This window comes from Oreochromis niloticus, linkage group LG8, assembly GCF_001858045.2.
Source record: "Oreochromis niloticus isolate F11D_XX linkage group LG8, O_niloticus_UMD_NMBU, whole genome shotgun sequence".
NCBI classification, from domain to species: Eukaryota; Metazoa; Chordata; class Actinopteri; order Cichliformes; family Cichlidae; genus Oreochromis; species Oreochromis niloticus.
In genome coordinates, this window is record NC_031973.2 from 10,863,644 (window position 1) to 10,881,863 (window position 18,220).

General features: G+C 41.6%; 2 protein-coding genes across 2 annotated transcripts in view; one reads left to right on the forward strand and one right to left on the reverse strand.

Annotated features, from left to right (window-relative positions):
* Positions 1 to 1,081, reverse strand: part of psme4b (proteasome activator subunit 4b) — a 47,018-nt gene extending 45,937 nt beyond the window's left edge. Inside the window, exon 1 of the mRNA XM_005471420.4 lies at positions 498 to 1,081. Within this exon, the coding sequence (XP_005471477.1) occupies positions 498 to 703 (206 nt within the window). The 5' untranslated portion in view covers positions 704 to 1,081. The remainder of the gene's footprint in view (positions 1 to 497) is intronic.
* A 1,549-nt stretch (positions 1,082 to 2,630) lies between these two features.
* On the forward strand, positions 2,631 to 17,890 carry LOC100697860 (thrombospondin-2). The gene is made up of 22 exons (XM_019362505.2): positions 2,631 to 2,756; positions 2,934 to 3,126; positions 3,261 to 3,326; positions 3,435 to 3,571; positions 4,141 to 5,085; positions 5,743 to 5,836; positions 5,951 to 6,115; positions 6,356 to 6,532; positions 6,618 to 6,791; positions 7,095 to 7,225; positions 7,920 to 8,054; positions 8,137 to 8,355; positions 8,462 to 8,569; positions 8,664 to 8,823; positions 9,086 to 9,204; positions 10,176 to 10,410; positions 10,936 to 11,163; positions 11,251 to 11,381; positions 11,494 to 11,634; positions 11,820 to 11,917; positions 15,011 to 15,150; positions 17,523 to 17,890. The coding sequence occupies exons 3-22, from the start codon at positions 3,263 to 3,265 to the stop codon at positions 17,528 to 17,530; spliced, it is 3,609 nt and encodes a 1,202-aa protein (XP_019218050.1). The 5' UTR covers positions 2,631 to 2,756; positions 2,934 to 3,126; positions 3,261 to 3,262; the 3' UTR covers positions 17,531 to 17,890.
* Positions 17,891 to 18,220: the final 330 nt, after the last annotated feature.

Here is an 18,220-nt window from a genome sequence, read left to right on the forward strand (position 1 = left end):
TTCCTACTTCCTACACTTAACCCATATTCTGAAACAGTGAATAGGCTTACACAGCTACAGTGTACCACTGTCTCAACACCAAACCTAATCTATTGAACTTGAGCTTATGCCAAGTCACACAGTGAATTAAGGTTCAGCCTTTAATTAAAGTTATAAGGCAGAACACTATGCCCTGATGTCCTCTTAAGGCAGACAGGTCAATAACACCAAGTAGCTGCTTCTTTAAATGCTTCTGTGCACTAACATTCCTGGAACTCCACACTTAAGAATACAGCAAAGGACACTTTTAAAGTTTTTCCACCTCTAACCACAGACAGATTGCAGTCTATTCCAAATGTAACAATCGAATGTAACAATCTGATGAACTTTGCTTAACTCTGTCACAATTTTATTTTAAGATGCAGGCCATTGTTAAGCCCACTGTTATGGATCTTTGGCTATGGGTTAAGTTACCTTTGGGTAGTCTAATCATACGCCAACCTTGATTCAGTACTTACGAGAAAAGTTTCCTGGACCAGAAAGCGACCCCGGGCCACAGCTCTCTGAGGAGGACAGCTCTGCACAGGTTCGCTTTGATCTCCGCCAACAGTTCCGTGGCCTCCCGGTCCAACCGGTCAGAGTAAGGCAGCAAGCCATTGTACACAATCTTCTTCTGAGGAATAAACTCAGCCATATCCCTGCCCACAGTCATTTCCGCTGTCATACAAGTCACTTTTCTGTTGAAACTGTGTGTAAAATGGTGAAGAAAACCTTTTTGTTGTGCCTCCTCGGAAGTGCGCAGCCGAAGTTAGTGGGCATAATCCGCTGTGTCCAGAAGCCGGGCGGAAGGCAAGCGATCACAGAGGAAAGTATGTCACGCTAATTGAGCCGGGCAAAGCCCTGAGCGCAGAGGGGGCCGGTTTCGCTCAGGCCTGCAGTGTCGGGCGCTGTGTCAACTCTCACTTCACACCTTACGGTTGCCCGGTCGCCTTGGGCACATGGGGGGCCGCAGGGTACGCGCGCTGACCGTGACGCACGGCAGGGGTTTGAGGGAAATGAGGTGCTACCGGTTGCTAGAAAGGGCGCATTACTCTGAGGTCAAGCTTTGATTTCAGCACCACCGAGTCTAATAACAGAGGCCTTTGATATATGAAGACCTTCATGCACACTGTGTAAATGACTCGAAAGAATTCAGAAAATCGTCACTCTGGACTACAGATCCCAGAAGCGCGCGCGCTGCAGGCTAATCTGCAGAATATCTGATAAATGGATTAATGCTGTCCTGTTTTACTGACCTGTAAAGCTACTGACCTCGCAGTGATTGTTACTGAGATAAACAAAGGGTTGCACTCTGTCAGGTGAATCAGCACCTATCTATCTGCATGCTACACACTTATTTAACTAAGCAGAAATGAGCTCATATATAAATAAAGGACAGTCTTTAACAAGTCTCATCGTATCATTCATGCCTACCTTTTCTGTCTTATGACACCTTTTATCCCCAACCTTTTCCATTCTTGCTTCACTGTGCACCCGTCCATGTAAATCCTTTTCCTTTAAGCCCATGTAATTCTCTGACCACTATGCTTAGAGTGGGGCGGCAATTGCAGGTTATTGTCTGGCTTGCCTGGCACTGAAGTTTCTGCTCACAGCAAGGACTTAGACTATAATGCAGAAGCCCTTTCAGTTCTCTGGTCTAGTTACTGTTGGAGAAATGGGGCAATTGCTGCAACACCACCTCGCTTTTGTTAAGCTGCCTGATTGCATAAAGTGCCCTGTTTCTCATCCTGCCTCAATCTTATTAAAGGTCTTCTTGTTGCTTTCAGTACTACCTTCTGGCGATAGCCCCTGTAGCCTTCAATCAGTTTTTCTGAGACCATAGTGGATGCCCTCTTTAAAACTATTTTCTCCCCATAAACACAGTGTAAGACTGACAGAGTCAGGACTTTGAGACAGATCCCAGAACAGAGTGTGCCTTCCGCACAGCATATCACTCCAAGAGTGTCACGCTAGACTCTGCCAAGTAATCTCACCCAACTCTTTACCTTTTTCTATCCCCTCAGATCTTATTACTTTTGGGCTTTTTCTGACTCCCAGAGCAGTGACAGCACCTGCTTTCACTGTCTCTGTCACTGAACCACTTCCAGGAAGAAACATGGTCTCTGTTCTTATTTGTTCTTCGCTGTGATGTTTCTAGGTATCTGGAAATAGAAAATTTGTTGGGATTTTGTGTGAGTGTGTTTGTATGGGCACAGGCGCATGCATGTGTGCACACACATCTGTGAGATTCATTAGTCCACAAGTGGAGTGTACAGATGGAAAATGTGATTCAGGATGATGATGCCTTTTTGACTCAGCAGGGAGAAGACCAAACAGAGAGAGATCCCAGCCGAAGTAGATGTTTTTGTATTCCATCAGTTTGCTCATAGTTCACAATCTTCTGCACACAGCACTTCCAAAAGCACACACATGCAAACACACACACATCAAGCCTCTAATTTTTGCAAAGGATTTATGGTAATGCCAGTTTTCTCGCTGCTAAAATATTGGAAAATTTGTGCAGCCAGTAACAGTGTGTGTTTGTGTCTGTGTGCCTGATTCGGTGTGTGAGTGTGCGCATTCGTGCATGCAAGTCTCATTTTGGAGAGTGAAGAGTGTAAATGATGTGTCTGGGAAACCTGCATCCAGACGTCAACACACACACAGACACAGTTCCTTCCATCCAGCTGGGTTCCTCGCTGGGAGATATGCAGCCTAGTTCATCGCCAGACACACGGGTAAAATATGGCCCCTGCTCCTGCCACACATACACACACATACACAGACACACACACTCTCAAACAAATAACACTGTTAGAGCTTTCTCCCGAACTAACAAAGCTGTCTGCATGTTTCTTACTCAGATTACTCTCTTACCAAACCCATCCCTTTTTTCTTTTCTTTGGATGATTCAGTGACAAATTACTGAGTGAACTGTGCTGGTGATATTCACTCTGGATACCAAGGTGAGAAGATAATAAAGAAGGGAAGCAATCAAGGAAAAGGAAAAGGAGACATTCCACTACAGCCCCTGTGGAGCTGCAGCAGGGACGAGCCTACTGGCTGTGATTTCTAGTCAGGAAAGGCAGAGGAGCAAGGAGAACGCAGGTATGCATGGTTATTTCTCTCTTTTTGTGCCTCTTTTTCTTTTATTTCCTATGCCTCAGATCTGCTTGGATTCTATATAGGAAGCTACTTTCTATATTTCAAGGTGACTGCATGTGTTATTTATGTGTAAGCAGGAATGGGTTATCTGAGGGGTCTCCTTCAGCTTTTGATATTCCTCTATGCAGCAGGAGTGTGTGCAGGTACCACACATATGCATCAGTACAGTTGCTCTGCCTGTTTCTTTATCATTAAAGCAGAATCGTATCTAAATCTTGAAAAGCCCACACATACTCGTGCCTCCTCCACAGGTGTGGATGGCGCAAAGGTGAGCAACGTGTCATCGCAAATCTGTCTTCATCCGTGTGAGGACCTGGTTGGCTTGCTCACTGAGATCTATGGCCTGCGTGTTGCGACCAACAACCTGCTTGAAGACTTGGATAGAGTAGTAAGATGCATAAAAGCATGCACATTTATCATGGTATTTGTTAAAATTGTGTTTTTTATTGCCTGATACTACATTATTTTATAGCAGCATGAGCAAGAAGTTAAAAAAATTTTAGTAAACAGGTTAAAATGTTGTGTCGGTTTTAAGGTAAAGGTAACTTTAAACATGAACATTTTTTAATATTTTTTTTTAGATTATTTAAACCAGTAATAGCCCATTTCCAATAACACTATGTGTTTACCAAGGTTGTAATATACTTTTTATTCTGTGTCGTCACAGAAAAGTTGACAGAATTTAAATTCTGAGAGTAATTCTTTTTCCAGTGCAAATGGCACAAATAACAGGACAAAAATAACCAAAAAGAGGGAAAAAAAGGATTTTCTGGCAGGAAGCACTGTGGTCTGTGGCAAACGCTTTTGGAGAAAAAAACCAAAAACCAAAAAAAAAAACCAAGAGGAAATCTCACCACAGATGTGGCCCACAGTAGTTTGGCTGGTCTCATTCAATATAAATACATAATAAGACTTTCTTATTTGAAAAATGTATTTAGTTAATTTTAGTATTTTCAGTCCAAAGAAAATGAAGAGATGCGGATATCTTTGGATGAGCTCAGTAACAGACACGGCAGCGGTACCAGCAGTGGCAATGGGAAAGGCAATGGGAGAGGCAACGGGAACGGCAACAGCAGCGGCAGCAGCTACGGCCGTGGCCACAGCAATGGCAATGGCAGAGGCAATGGCAATGGCAATGGGAACGGCAATGGCAACGGCAATGGCAACAGCAGCGGCAGCAGCTACGGCCGTGGCCACAGCAATGGCAATGGCAGAGGCAATGGCAATGGCAATGGGAACGGCAATGGCAACGGCAATGGCAACGGCAGCAGCTACGGCCGTGGCCACGGCAATGGCAGAGGCAATGGCAATGGCAATGGCAACGGCAGCAGCAGCAGCAGCCACAGCCGTGGCCACAGCAACGGCAATGGCAATGGCAACGGCAACAGCAGCAGCAGCAGCCACGGCCGTGGCCACAGCAACGGCAATGGCAATGGCAATGGCAGCGACAACAGCAGCAGCAGCAGCCACGGCCGTGGCCACAGCAACGGCAATGGCAATGGCAATGGCAATGGCAATGGCAATGGCAACGACAACAGCAGCAGCAGCAGCCACGGCCGTGGCCACAGCAACGGCAATGGCAGAGAATATGGCAACGGGAATGGCAATGGCAGCAGCAGCAGCCACGGCCGTGGCCACAGCAACGGCAATGGCAGAGGATATGGCAACGGCAACGGGAACGGCAATGGCAGTGGCAACAGCAGCGGTAGTGGCAATGGTAATGGCAACGGCAGTGGCATCAGCAGCAGCATCAGAAGCAGCCGCAGACGTGGTGATGGTGACAGCAGTGACAATGATCTTGACAGAGACAGAGACAGTGAGGCGTGGTGCGTGCAGGATGGACGAGTGTACGAGCAGGGGGAGGACTGGGAGGTTGACAGCTGCACCTCCTGTACTTGCCAGGTTTGTGCTGAACAAATCTATTAACTACAATAACACACTGGCAGAATTTCCTGGGGAAATACCAGGCAAGCATTTGACTGAATGAAGGATTTATAAGAGATAGAGAGCAGATATTAACATCATCATCTGCAACAGCAAAGTTAAATGGAAAATTATAAGTGACCATCTTTATCATTAAATTAATCTTCAATGTAGCTGTAAGTTTTTATACATAAGGACTCTGGTCTTAGTCTTGACTGCTGCAACTTATTATTGTTTTGTTTTTGTTTTTTAGTTTTGATCAGATCCAGGCTACATTTTTCCCCCTGCTTCAGTCTAATACTTAATAAAAAGCAAATATGTAGCATTTTTAAAATGTCCAACTGTTCCTTTAAATGATGTTTACTGATTGGGGAAGTTTCACTTGTATGCAATGTGGTTTCATTTATTTCCAGAAGTTCTATATTTTATGCATGCTTCATCCTCCTCTCTACGTCTGTTTCTTTTTATAAAAACCATTATTTTTGTTGAGGATGGGATGAAGGATTAGCCTGACTTGTTATGACTCATGAAAACATACCATTCCTTGCAAGAACTGGCATTCAGCAAAACATCTGGATTCAATAATGTGATATTGTTAGAAAATCTAAATGTATCAACACTGGACTGTCTTGCCAGGATGGAAAGGTGGTTTGTCAACAGGCGTCATGTGCTCCTGTGTCCTGCATCAATCCGTCTTTTGTCGATGGAAGTTGCTGTCCTGTCTGTCTTAGTGAGTATCATTTTTCTGCAGCTGGGATTTTGTCTTTACATGGATGCCAAGATTAATAAATATAATAAAAACACAACAACAACAACACATGTCTGTTGTCTGTATGTAATAAAGATGATGAAGATGGCTGGTCCCCATGGTCTGAGTGGACCCACTGCTCCGCCACTTGTGGACGTGGAGGGCAGCAAAGGGGTCGATCCTGCAATGGTATCATGCCGTCCTGCTCTGGCCCGTCAGTCCAAACCCGCAGCTGCATGATGATGAAGTGTGACCGCAAGGGTAAGGCATCACTCTCCACATCGGATCTGTCACCTGTTTCAGCTTAATGCTCTTTGAGTGACTGACTGAGCCAAGTCCTATTCAAGACAGTGAACTGGCAATTCCCAGACAGCGAAAATATGAAACCTCAGACAAATGGAGATCGTAGAGATTCTAATCGTAATTGGAAACATGTTTTGTTCTCTGTACGCTGCCGAGCTGTAGCGGTGGTCTGACTTTCTTCTGTCTTTATTTGCCTAGTGCGTGCTGACGGGAACTGGGGCCTTTGGTCTCCTTGGTCTGCATGTACAACCACATGTGGAGAAGGAAACATTACACGGGTCCGTCTGTGCAACAATCCTCCACCACAGAAGGGGGGCAAGGGGTGCACAGGTAGCGCCATGGAGACACAACCTTGCAACAACACGCTCTGCCCGAGTAAGTACAAGCGCACAGCTGCACATTTGAAACTGCTCATACGCATTAAAAGTGGCTCAAAGGTAAATGATGCGTTTTGGTGTAGTTGCTGGAGGCTGGACGGCCTGGACTGAATGGTCAGTCTGTTCAGAGACATGTGGCGGGGGCCTCATGAGTCGCCAGCGACAGTGTGTGAACCCCGCCCCTCAGAACGGTGGGAAGCCTTGTGCTGGAGATGCTGTGGACTATGAAGGATGTAACAAACAACCATGTCCTTTAGGTAAACCTTAACCTTGTCCAGCTGTACCAACTAATGTCATTCCACATGCAGGCTAAGCCTCATATACATAGAGAACCTTAATCCTATTTTATTGGAGAGAACATGTTTTCAAACAATTGAGGATTAAGAAATAATATCCTTCACTGTTTGTTCTGCTTTATTCAATTACCGAGGCTTAGGATAGAAAAGAGAAATGATTCAAATATGAATTCCTTCAGAATCATTATGGTGCAATTGACCCACACTTGAACAATTTGCTTTGTGACTTAATCACTTTTATGTGTAAATTTTTATGCATTTCAGATATGTGCTTGCTGTCAAATCCTTGTTTTCCTGGGGTTAAATGCACAGCGCATCGCGATGGATCATGGGAATGTGGACGCTGCCCGTTGGGTTTCAGTGGCAACGGCACTCATTGTGAAGATGAGAATGAGGTAATGAGATTAGACACAGGATCACACTACACAATATGAGCGCAACAATGGCTTAACTTCGCTGATGCGTGGCGTAGGAAAGGTCCTCCTCAAAATTCCTTAGCATAATGCTGCATCTCATTGATTTTCAGGGGGTTATCTTTATTTCATTTTAGTGAATTGTGGCCCAACTTGACAAGGTCAGCAGGGCCGTTTCCAGTGATGGTAATTGCCTCCCTGTCAGTTGGTTGCATATGTTAAAGTGTCTCTATAACTATGGAATGAATTATTGGGAAATCTTTAGACCTTATGGCTCCCAGATGATGCATCCAAATAACATTGGTGACCCAGATTTTTCCTCTAATACCACATTTGTGGTTTTGATTTAAGTGACAAGACAGCTAGATGAACTACCATCAATTTTGGTACTGATATTCATATTCCTCCAGAGATTAAGAACTTTCATCAGTCATTAACTTTTTGCCTGGTGGAATCGTTTTGTCAAAACTTTAATTTTTCCGATACTTATCTGAAGCGCTAATGACAATTCCATAAGTCAGTGGACTCATTTTTAACTTCTCTGACTTAGTAACCATTGAAATATTCTGTAGTCTGATCCTGACAAAGTGATTTTCTTTCAACACGCATAACACCTTTGTACAATTCATGTTTGATATGCTGAACATGGATAATCTCTCAACCTCCATCTCTTCAGTGTGAAGTGGAGGGAGTGTGTGTTACACAGTGCATAAACACGGACCCTGGATTCTACTGCCTGCCCTGTCCGCCGCGCTATAAAGGCACTCAACCGTATGGCCTCGGTCTGGATGAAGCCCTGAAAACCAGGCAGGCAGGTGTTTTTCTCTTTGCTTTGACCTGCAATCATTAACCGTAGAGACTTTTGGATTCTCAAAGAGCTGCTCTGTTTGTAGGTGTGTGAACCGTACAACCCTTGCAAAGACAACACACACACTTGCCACAAGTATGCTGAGTGTATATACCTTGGCCTGGCGTCTGAGGTCTTGTACAAGTGTGTGTGTGCGGTGGGGTTTGCTGGCGATGGCTCCCTGTGTGGTGAGGACTCTGATCTGGATGGCTGGCCCAATAATAGATTACCCTGCAAGCAGAATGCCACCTATCACTGTGAAAAGGTAAGATATCTACTTCAGTGTGAGCTAAAATCATTCAGACTCGTTGAGAGATACCTGAGCTGCATTCTGGTTGGATACCATTAATCTTTGTTGTGACTGGCTGCAGGATAATTGCCCCATGCTGCCAAACTCTGGACAGGAAGACCTGGATGCGGACGGACAGGGCGATGCCTGTGACCCTGATGATGACAATGATGGCATCACAGATGAAAGGGTGAGACAAAACAACTTTAAAGTCGCCGTGATCGAAAACAGGTGTGTCTTGCCGTATGCAAACATCCATGTGAATGTGTGTTTTTTTGACACAGGACAATTGCCCGCTGATGTACAACCCTCGGCAGTTTGATTCTGACAGGGATGGGGTTGGGGACAGCTGCGACAACTGTCCATTTGAAAGCAACCCTATGCAGACAGACACTGACAACAATGGAGAGGGAGACGCCTGCAGCATCGACATAGATGGAGACGGTAAGAGCAACTCATTGTACCAGGCCTTGAATGTGCAGCTAGTCTGCTTGGAATCAGGATCAATTGGTGGTAATAAAGTGACAGTGCTGGCAGTGTAATAACTCAAAAAAAAGTAGATATGAACTTGAAAATATAGATGAAATTGAATTTACTGAAACAAAGCCTTGATGTATATTATTTGTCTGGTTATGTTCACAAAAAAAAAAAAAAAAAATCAGTCTAAAGGCTGTGTATGTGTGTGTGTTTCTGTCTATTCTTTCAGAGGTTCTGAATGACCGGGACAACTGTCCTCTAGTCTACAACACCGACCAGAGGGACACAGACCTGGATGGTGTCGGAGACCAGTGTGACAACTGTCCACTTCTACATAACCCAGACCAGGTTCTTGAAAAATTCAAAAGTTTTCCAACCTTTTTTTCTTCTGACTTACTCCCAAAACCCTGTCAGATGAATCTACTAATCTGTTTATGAACATACCTTTTATATTTAAATAAGTGCATTTGAGCTAATTTTAAAGTTAGATTTGGACTGCCTCCAGTTTACTTTAAACTCTTTGTGATTATATTATATTATATTGCTTACAATTCAAAACTTCGTCACCCATTAATCAACTACATTTAGTTACTATTATATTTAAAAACTCTTCATTAAATGCTGCTACCACACGTTAGCTAATGTTTAGAAAGCTATTTTGTTTATTGATGCTTTGAGCTAGCAGTTCCAACTGTGAGACATGTTTTAGTTAATTATTTCCAACTTTTCATTTTAGAGAAATATTTACTTTTTATGCTTAATTAATAATTTTAACTGATAATTCATACTTTTAGCTAACACTTGTATCTGGTCGCCATATTTTTAGCTTATCATTTCCAGCTTTTGGTTGGATGGATGATGATGAGTTGATGAGTTGGGCTTGTTTTGCCCAAATCATAGGGTCTGGTCACCTTATTGAGTCAACCATGAACAAATATGTATAAAATAACAAAGTATTCTAGAATCAAATGTAAGCCTATCTCTCCGACAGTTAAAGCTTGGCTGGAACTGGGCCATGCAACAGTATAATGATCCCAAGCACAGCAGTAAATCTACAACAGAAAACAGAAAAGTATCTAGGTAGTGCTATAGTCCCAAAACTCAACTTGATTGAAATGCTGAGGTAGGACCTTAAGAGAAACCGTAAGATTTAATTTAATTTAATTGTGACTTCTTTTTTATTTATTTATATATTTTAGCTAATTTCTCATCTAATCTGAGTCCCCAGGCTAATACAGAAGTATTCCCTGCACTGAATAAATAATGCTGTTTGTAGTGACCTAAAACATATTATACACTACATCCACATGTGTTGGCAGCTCGACTCTGACAGTGACCTGGTGGGAGATATGTGCGACGACAATGAGGACATCGATGAGGACGGCCACCAAAACACTCTAGACAACTGCCCCTATATTGCCAACAGCAATCAGGCTGACCACGACAAAGATGGAAAGGGAGATGTTTGTGACCATGACGACGACAATGACGGTATCCCCGATGACCGTGACAACTGCAGACTGGTACCCAACAGGGACCAGCTAGACTCTGATGGTCAGTGTTGTTACAGCTGAGCTATCCTATCCTGTAGTCTACCCAAGGAGGCAAAATAGAAAGTAAACAGGGATGTTTCAAATCAATAAAAAAGTGAGCAATTTTTTTTTTTATTTAAAAATAAAATTAAGACCTGATTCCCATTCTAGCCAGTCATAGGTGTGTCAGGCTTTACATAGCTAATATCAAAATACAGACATGAACAAATAGTTTGCTGTCACACAGGGAAAATAACTTGTACAATTTATGATTAATGGATTTTGCAGTCATGAAATGAAATCTTGTGACTATCAGTCCAGTTTCCATTGCTTCAGGTCAAATTGATCTTGGACATCAACATAAACACTTAATGGCTCTCTGTAGTGTAATTAATAAAACTTAAAAGGTTGATCTATCCACCATCATACATGGTTTTCTTAGTACATTTTCATGTTATCTTGTCCAGTTCTTTTTTCCCCAGTCTTGGCAAAAAATAATCAGGAAAAGTCAAGTTACACTTTTTCTCTTTATTCTTTATTCTTTCAGGTGATGGCAGTGGAGACGCATGCTTTGATGACTTTGACAATGACAGTATTCCAGATGCGTTGGATCCCTGTCCCCTGAACCAGGATATTGGGTCTACAGATTTCAGGAAGTTTCAGGTTGTTTTGTTGGACCCTAAAGGCACCACGCAGTCTGACCCCCTCTGGGTCATCCGCAGCCAGGGTACAGAGCTGCTGCAGATTGCAAACTCTGACCCCGGAATCGCTTTAGGTGGGATTAACCATAAAAAAGACTAAACATATTAGACATACAATGAAAGTGATTAGTCAACATAATAATATTCCTGTGTCTGAACAGGATACGACAAGTTCAGCGCCGTGGACTTCAGTGTCACGTTTTATGTAAATACCAACCGAGATGACGACTACGCAGGGATTGTGTTTGCCTACCAGTCAAGTCAACGCTTCTACGTTGTCATGTGGAAACAGGTGCGACCTGAACGCTGACTTTTAATTCTCACTAGCAATAAACTTAAAATACATAAGAGAAAACATTTAACCGTCTCTCTCCACCACATTGATTTTTTTTCTGTAAGCGCAGGTGTCTCAGGCCTACTGGGAGAAAAAGCCAACCAAAGCTTTTGGCACTGCTGGAGTCTCAATCAAACTGGTCAACTCAAACACAGGACCAGGGGAGTATCTGCGCAATGCTCTGTGGCACACAGGAAACACTAGACACCAGGTTAGAATGAGTAAACTCATAAATCTGCCACCTTTTTATTGTGCTTTCAGTATCATAAAAAATACAAAGAAAATCTTATCTTAAAAGATAAGACACTTTCTGAAAATGAAATTGTTTGGCGCAGTAAACATTAGATACTCTGGTAAATATGATTGTCCTCCGTGGCGCCTGAATATATGTTTCAGGTCAGAACTTTGTGGCACGACCCCAATAAAATTGGCTGGAAGGACTACACACCCTACCGCATGCACCTCATCCACCGACCCAAGACTGGGTTTATCAGGTACAAACCATAATGTAAAGTGTCACCACAACTGTGCTTTGATTTATTATGGATTATTGATTCTTGAAAGAGGCAGTGACCCCAGAATACGCAGCATATATTCATTTCTGACAGAAGATATTGCTCTGTGAAGTAGTTATACTTCTGGGTTTTTCCATGAAAGATCAACGAATCCTCCCACCTGACCCACTCAGAATCAACTTAAAATATGATTAAAATACAGCTAGAAGATTATTGGTATCAAAATGTAAGAAAAAGAGACTTTGATATCCCGTAACTTGTTTTGACCAGCAACCTATCCCACATGATGATTTAAGTATTAAAAGTTTATCCCAAATGCACTTTTTGAAGTTTTCTCTGACACATGTTTCTCTTACTCTACATCATCAACATTTAATTGGGCCAATGTTGCTTTGAAACTATGATATATCCCATGATACTGATGCTCAAAGTTGGTTACAGAGAAAATCATGCTGACAAAAAATGAGATTTGGGCTTTAGATTGTGACACATGGAGTGGGTGTAAAATGAATTTTGCTGTTGTTTTTAACAGAGCTTAGATGTCAGGCCTGAAAATTTCTTGTGGCTAGCCCCTGTAGTCATGAAGTCATGAGGGTTTAGATATGCTAGAACAAAATAATATAATTAAAAAGTGCATCCTTATCTCCGACAGTCATGTGAAAAAGAAAGTTTTTCACGAGTCTTTGCATCGTGGCGATCGTGGCTCAAGAGTTGGGAGTTCACCTTGTGATCGGAAGGTTGCTTGGACAGTCTCGGTCGTTGTGTCCTTGGGCAAGACACTTCACCCGTTGCCAACTGGTGGTGGTCAGAGGGCCCGGTGGTGCCAGTGTCCGGCAGCCTTGCCTCTGTCAGTGCGCCCCAGGGTGGCTGTGGCTACAACGTAGCTTGCCATCACCAGTGTGTGAATGTGTGTGTGAATGGGTGGATGACTGGATGTGTAAAGCGCTTTGTGGTCCTTAGGGACTAGTAAAGCGCTATATAAATACAGGCCATTTACCATTTACCATTCCTGTGAAATAGCTTGTAGAGCCATCTTTAGCAACAATACCTCGATGTTATCATTTTCTGTTTGACTTTATCAGTCTCTCACATCCTCGTGGAGGATTTTGGCTCGTTCTTCTTTACAGTGGTGAATTGGCTCATTGAGGTCTCCGAGCATTTGTTTATGCACAGCTCGCTTAAGGTCTTGCCACAGCATATCAAACAGGTTGACATCTGGATTTTTACTGGGCCATTGCAACACCTTGATTCTTTTCTTCTTCAGCCATTCTCCTATAGATTTGCTGGCCAAACTGTAGGTGTCAGATAGATGGTGTCAAGTTTGACTCTAGAATACTTTGGAATACAGGGAAGCTCGTGGCTGACTCAGTGACCGTGCGGTGCCCAGGTCTTTTGCTTTGCTTAATTCCTATGGAAGCTTTAAGGGTGTACTTAGTTTTTCACAGGACTCAATGTATGCAATGTTTTCTCATGACTGCATGAACTGTGATGGCCTGTAATGATTTTTTTCATAGTCTTAGGTAAAATTTTACATGCCTTGATTAGATACACTTGCACAATAACCTAAGTTTGAAAAAAAAAACCAGCTAATTCTCATGGGGTCAGGCGGTAACTCCTTTCAGATTTGCTTGATCTCATACGGAATAACCATGATAATTAATAATATTGACAATACTGAGATGAAACATTTGTCGCTCGGCTGTTTTTTGTATTTGGAACCTGGATTTAATTTATATTTTTGGGGTTGAGCTATCATAAACAGCTGTCACAGCTGGATTATGATCTTGGAATCCACCAAACATTTAGAATTAGAAAAACAAAGATTGGCAGGTTTCCTCAGGAGAACTCGAGCTCTTTTCTAGTGGAAACAACTGAACATTTACAGCTGAACATTCAGGTATTATTGGCTTGGCTTTTATAGGACCATACCAGTATTTTAACCCAATTACTACCCACGGCATACATTATTACCTATTATTTCCAAGGAAACTTCTTGATTTGAGTCAAAATCCAACTTGGAGGCAGGAATTTTAGACATTTGTGATAGCGGTGAACATGCCTGTGTATAATTGCATGTATGGTAAACTATTAAAATTAATGTTGTTAGGTAAAAAATAGAAAAAATCTGGGGCATGTTCTTTGAAATAAAATTTTTGTGGCCCAGTTCAGTTCATGTAGGTTTTAGTGCAACAACAATCTGCAGAATGACTTCTTCAATCTGTGGAAATCACATTTGTGTCAGCCTGAAATGTTCTTACACTCGAGGATATCATCAATCTCTAAGAGTTATTTTATGATAACAGTGTAATTCACTTTCCGAGTCCAACCCACTTCTCCTCAACCTGCCACATCTACTTCTGTTTAGTTGTATTTCTCACTAATAGCCTGGATAAAAAAAAAAAAAACAACAACAAAATAAAAATAACCCCAGGCTACGAGTTCTCTGTGCTCTGTGCTGTTTATGTGCAGATGGGGAAAACAACATCAGTGCCATAGTGAGATTACCAATCTGGAAAAAAACAGAAGTCAGAGAACAAAGCTGTTATGTGACAAATTTAAAAAAAAATACTCTTTTTTGATACATGCTGTGGCAGTGCTGCATTCCTGTTACTGAATGACTGTACTGGAGAATGAATGTACAACTGTACACTAAGTGAATGTGAGGCTGAAAAGAAGCTCCTGCTCTTTGACTGTGAAGGACGGATATGTATTGATATTTTGGATACTTGCTCCAAAGCTCCATTGTAACTGCTATGAATACATCTCCAATTGACATCACGTCCTCTGTGATGTCCGTGAAAAAAAAAAAACGTAAAGTATGCAACATCAAGAAAAACGTGAAGTGTGAATTTATAGTAACTTTGCGAAGGACAAGCAGAAAAAGAAGAAGAATAGAAAAGATACCTCAAAAATGTCCTTGATGATACTATTTGAAATTGAAATGCCCTTAGTTACTTTCTGCAGGTTATTTTGCATTTTACTTATGATTTTAACTTAAATTTAATGTGAACATGGTAGTGTTGTACTGCGGCTGATTTGCACTGGGGTGGCTATACTGTGCTTCCTTTGCAGGATGGTGGTGTACGAGGGCAGGGACATTTTGTCCGACTCGGGGGCCGTGTATGACCACACCCTGGCTGGAGGCAGACTGGGACTGTTTGTGTTCTCTCAGGAACATGTTATCTTCTCAGACCTCAGATATGAGTGTAGAGGTAAGACATCCAGCTAACACTTTACATTAAGTGAAACAAAAACGTGCCTTTTTAATAAAGTGCAAGTGAGGAATGGATCAGCAATGGCCTGATAGTAAATGCTCATTGATAGTTCCCTGATAAATCCAGCTTCTGGCATTCCACGTGAAAAATAATATTTACTAAAGAACCAACTGGGAGATCCTGTGTTAGTGAATCATTAGGTACCGACGAGTTCATAATTATCCTTGCATTAACAACTTGCCACTGTCCTCATAACTCAAAACTCAAAACAGTAATTACTTACGCTGATTACTTGTTGCTCTTTTTATGTGGCTTCAAGGACCAAAGCATACTTCAGTAGTTTCTCATTATTTCAGGTTTACCTTACCATTAATTACCCCCTGCCTCCTGTGATTAAGCACAGATTATTAATATGTTATTATATGACTGGCATGGTAAAGGCAAATTTTAGTGTAAGAAATGTAGGTAAGTTTTTTCTCTAGTAGTTTGTACATTACATTTTTATGGTGTTTGCCTTTCTTATGTTACAAAGAATTAAGTTATTTATTGAAGTGTGTTTGAATGTTGAATACTGAGATACTTGTTGAGAATCCTGCTCTTTTTAAAATTTATTAAGTAATTATGGACTACAGGCAATGGAGGAGTCATGCTGAAAAAATCAGTAACTACTAAGTAACTACTTTGTATGAGGTTTTGCAGCAGTATGTATACAGATAACTGCACTAACTGGTCAGTTCATTAGGTACAATTTGCTTGTACTGGTTTGGACCATCTTTTCCCTTCAGAATTTCCCTAATTCTTCATGACACAGATTCAACAATGTACTGGAAACATTCCTAAGAGATTTTGACATGATAGTGTGACGCAGATGCTGCAGTTTTGTTCACTGTACATCTACAATGTGAATCTCCCATTCCATCACTTCACAAACGTGGTCTATTGGATTGAGATCTGGTGACTGTGGAGATCATTTAAGTACAGTGAACTCATGTTCAGGAAACACTGTGGTCATAAAGGAATGGGCATGGTCAGCAACAATACTCAGGTTGGATGTGATGATTAAATGATACTCAGGTGGTAATAAGAGGCCCGAAGATATCGCCTACGCCATCACACCAACAACAACGTGAACTGTAGATGTAAGGCATGATGGATCCATGCTCTCATGTTGTTTACACCAAATTCTAATTCTACCATCCAAGTGTCACGGCAGAAATTGGGACACATCAGACCAGAAAAGAAGTTTTCATCTTCCGTTGTTTAACTGCGGTGAGCCCGTGCAAACTGTAGCCTCAGTTGCCACAGGAGGGACACCAGGTGTGGTCTTCTGCTGCCGTAGGCCATCTGCTTCAAGGCTCAATGTGTTGCTCCTCTACATACCTCGGTTTTAACGAGTGGTTATTTGATTTACTGTTGCCTTTTTATCAGCTCAGAGCAGTCTGCCATTCTCCTGTGACCTCTGGCATCAACAAGGCATTTTTCTCCAAGAGAACTGCTGCTAACTGGATATTTTCTCCTTTTTTGGACCATTCTCTGTAAACCCTACAGATGGTTGTGTGGAAAATCCCAGTAGATCAGTCGTTTCTGAAATACTCAGACTAGCCCATCTGGCACTAACAGCCATGCCACATTCAAATGCGCTTAAATCACCTTTCTTCTCCATTCTGATGCTCGGTTTGAACTTCAGTGTGTCCTCGTGACCATATCTACATGCCTGAATGCATTCAGTTGGTGCCATGAAATTAGCTGATTAGCTATTTGCATTAACAAGCAATTGAGCAGGTGTGTCTAACAAAGCAGTGAGTGTATGAACTAATTATTACTTAATAACTTATTAATATAATACATCCTATCTGGTTCTTTATTTACTATAAAGTCTTAGGCCAGGAGTTATTAGGTAAGTACTGATACATTTTTCATCATCTATAAGGTCATTCCTGAAGCATTCCTCACTCATTCTTCTAAGCAAGCTTTTGAGTCAGTTAATTTTGTCCTCTATGCTGCTGTGGGTGATGTATAAAACTTGTTAGGTGTATTGTACTTAGCTGAGGTAAAACCTAGAGTAGTTTCCTATGTGACGATCAGGCACCTTTTAAAGGTCACAAGATTAGTATAAGAGAGAAAGAGGGGGAAAGTCCAGCAGCACATAATTTTTCTGCATAATTGTACCTTTTGTGCTTTAAACACTTTATTAAATTAATCTTTTTATAATGGAACCATCTGAAATGTATTGTCATATCAACAACTGTACAACTGTCAAAAAGTGCAATGTTTTCTGTGTTGAACTTACCTTACCTACTATCACTGCTTCAGATCATGTCTCCACACAGCAGTTCCTAAAAGTGGCTATTTTTCTTTTTGATTCATAGATAACTGAATTATTGTCTCGGGATAATTTGGGAATTCCACAAATATCCACCAGAGAGAGAGAGGATACACCAGACTCAGGCGTTAATCCAGCCAAGACTATCAATTAATGACCATCCTCTATCTGTCAGCTTTGTATGCAACAGTATTGATTTCAGGCTGTCTCATTCACTGTATATTACTGCTCTGACAGCATCTCTAATGACTGTAACTTCTTGTTGCTTTTCATTTTGTGCTTCCCTAATGGCTGTAAATAATTATTTATTGCCAGATGCCAGACATGAGAGGGAAAGATGCAAAGATGAATTGATGATGGAGTAAGTGGAGCACATGTCTGGCGGTTACTTATCAATAAAATGTTTTTTTTTTTAATCAGCTGTTCCTTTTTTCTTTTCTGATGACGCCAGTAGCTGACAGTATGCACACACACGTACACTCGCACACAGGACTGTAGAAACATGGTCTCTAGCGTCTTCTAGTGGTAAAGTTGTTAATTACAAACAACGAGGATTTTAAACGCTGTGATATTACTGTCCACGGGGATATGGAGGAGTAAAAGTGTAAGAAAATGGAAGCACACAAAGTTTAGATAACACATAATTTTATTCAAAAACAGTGTTTGAAATATTTTTTTATAATAATAAACAAGAAAATGGGCTCGGAAAGTATAGGGTGTATCCTAACCCCTATAAAAGATAGT

Bases quoted from the DNA above. Each gene is read 5' to 3' on its own strand.
- LOC100697860 (XM_019362505.2), top strand. From the start codon at position 3,263: ATGGGTTATCTGAGGGGTCTCCTTCAGCTTTTGATATTCCTCTATGCA. The intron at 3,572-4,140 runs GTAAGATGCATA...TAGTATTTTCAG, and splicing joins TTGAAGACTTGGATAGAGTA to TCCAAAGAAAATGAAGAGAT. The intron at 5,837-5,950 runs GTGAGTATCATT...TATGTAATAAAG, and splicing joins TTGCTGTCCTGTCTGTCTTA to ATGATGAAGATGGCTGGTCC.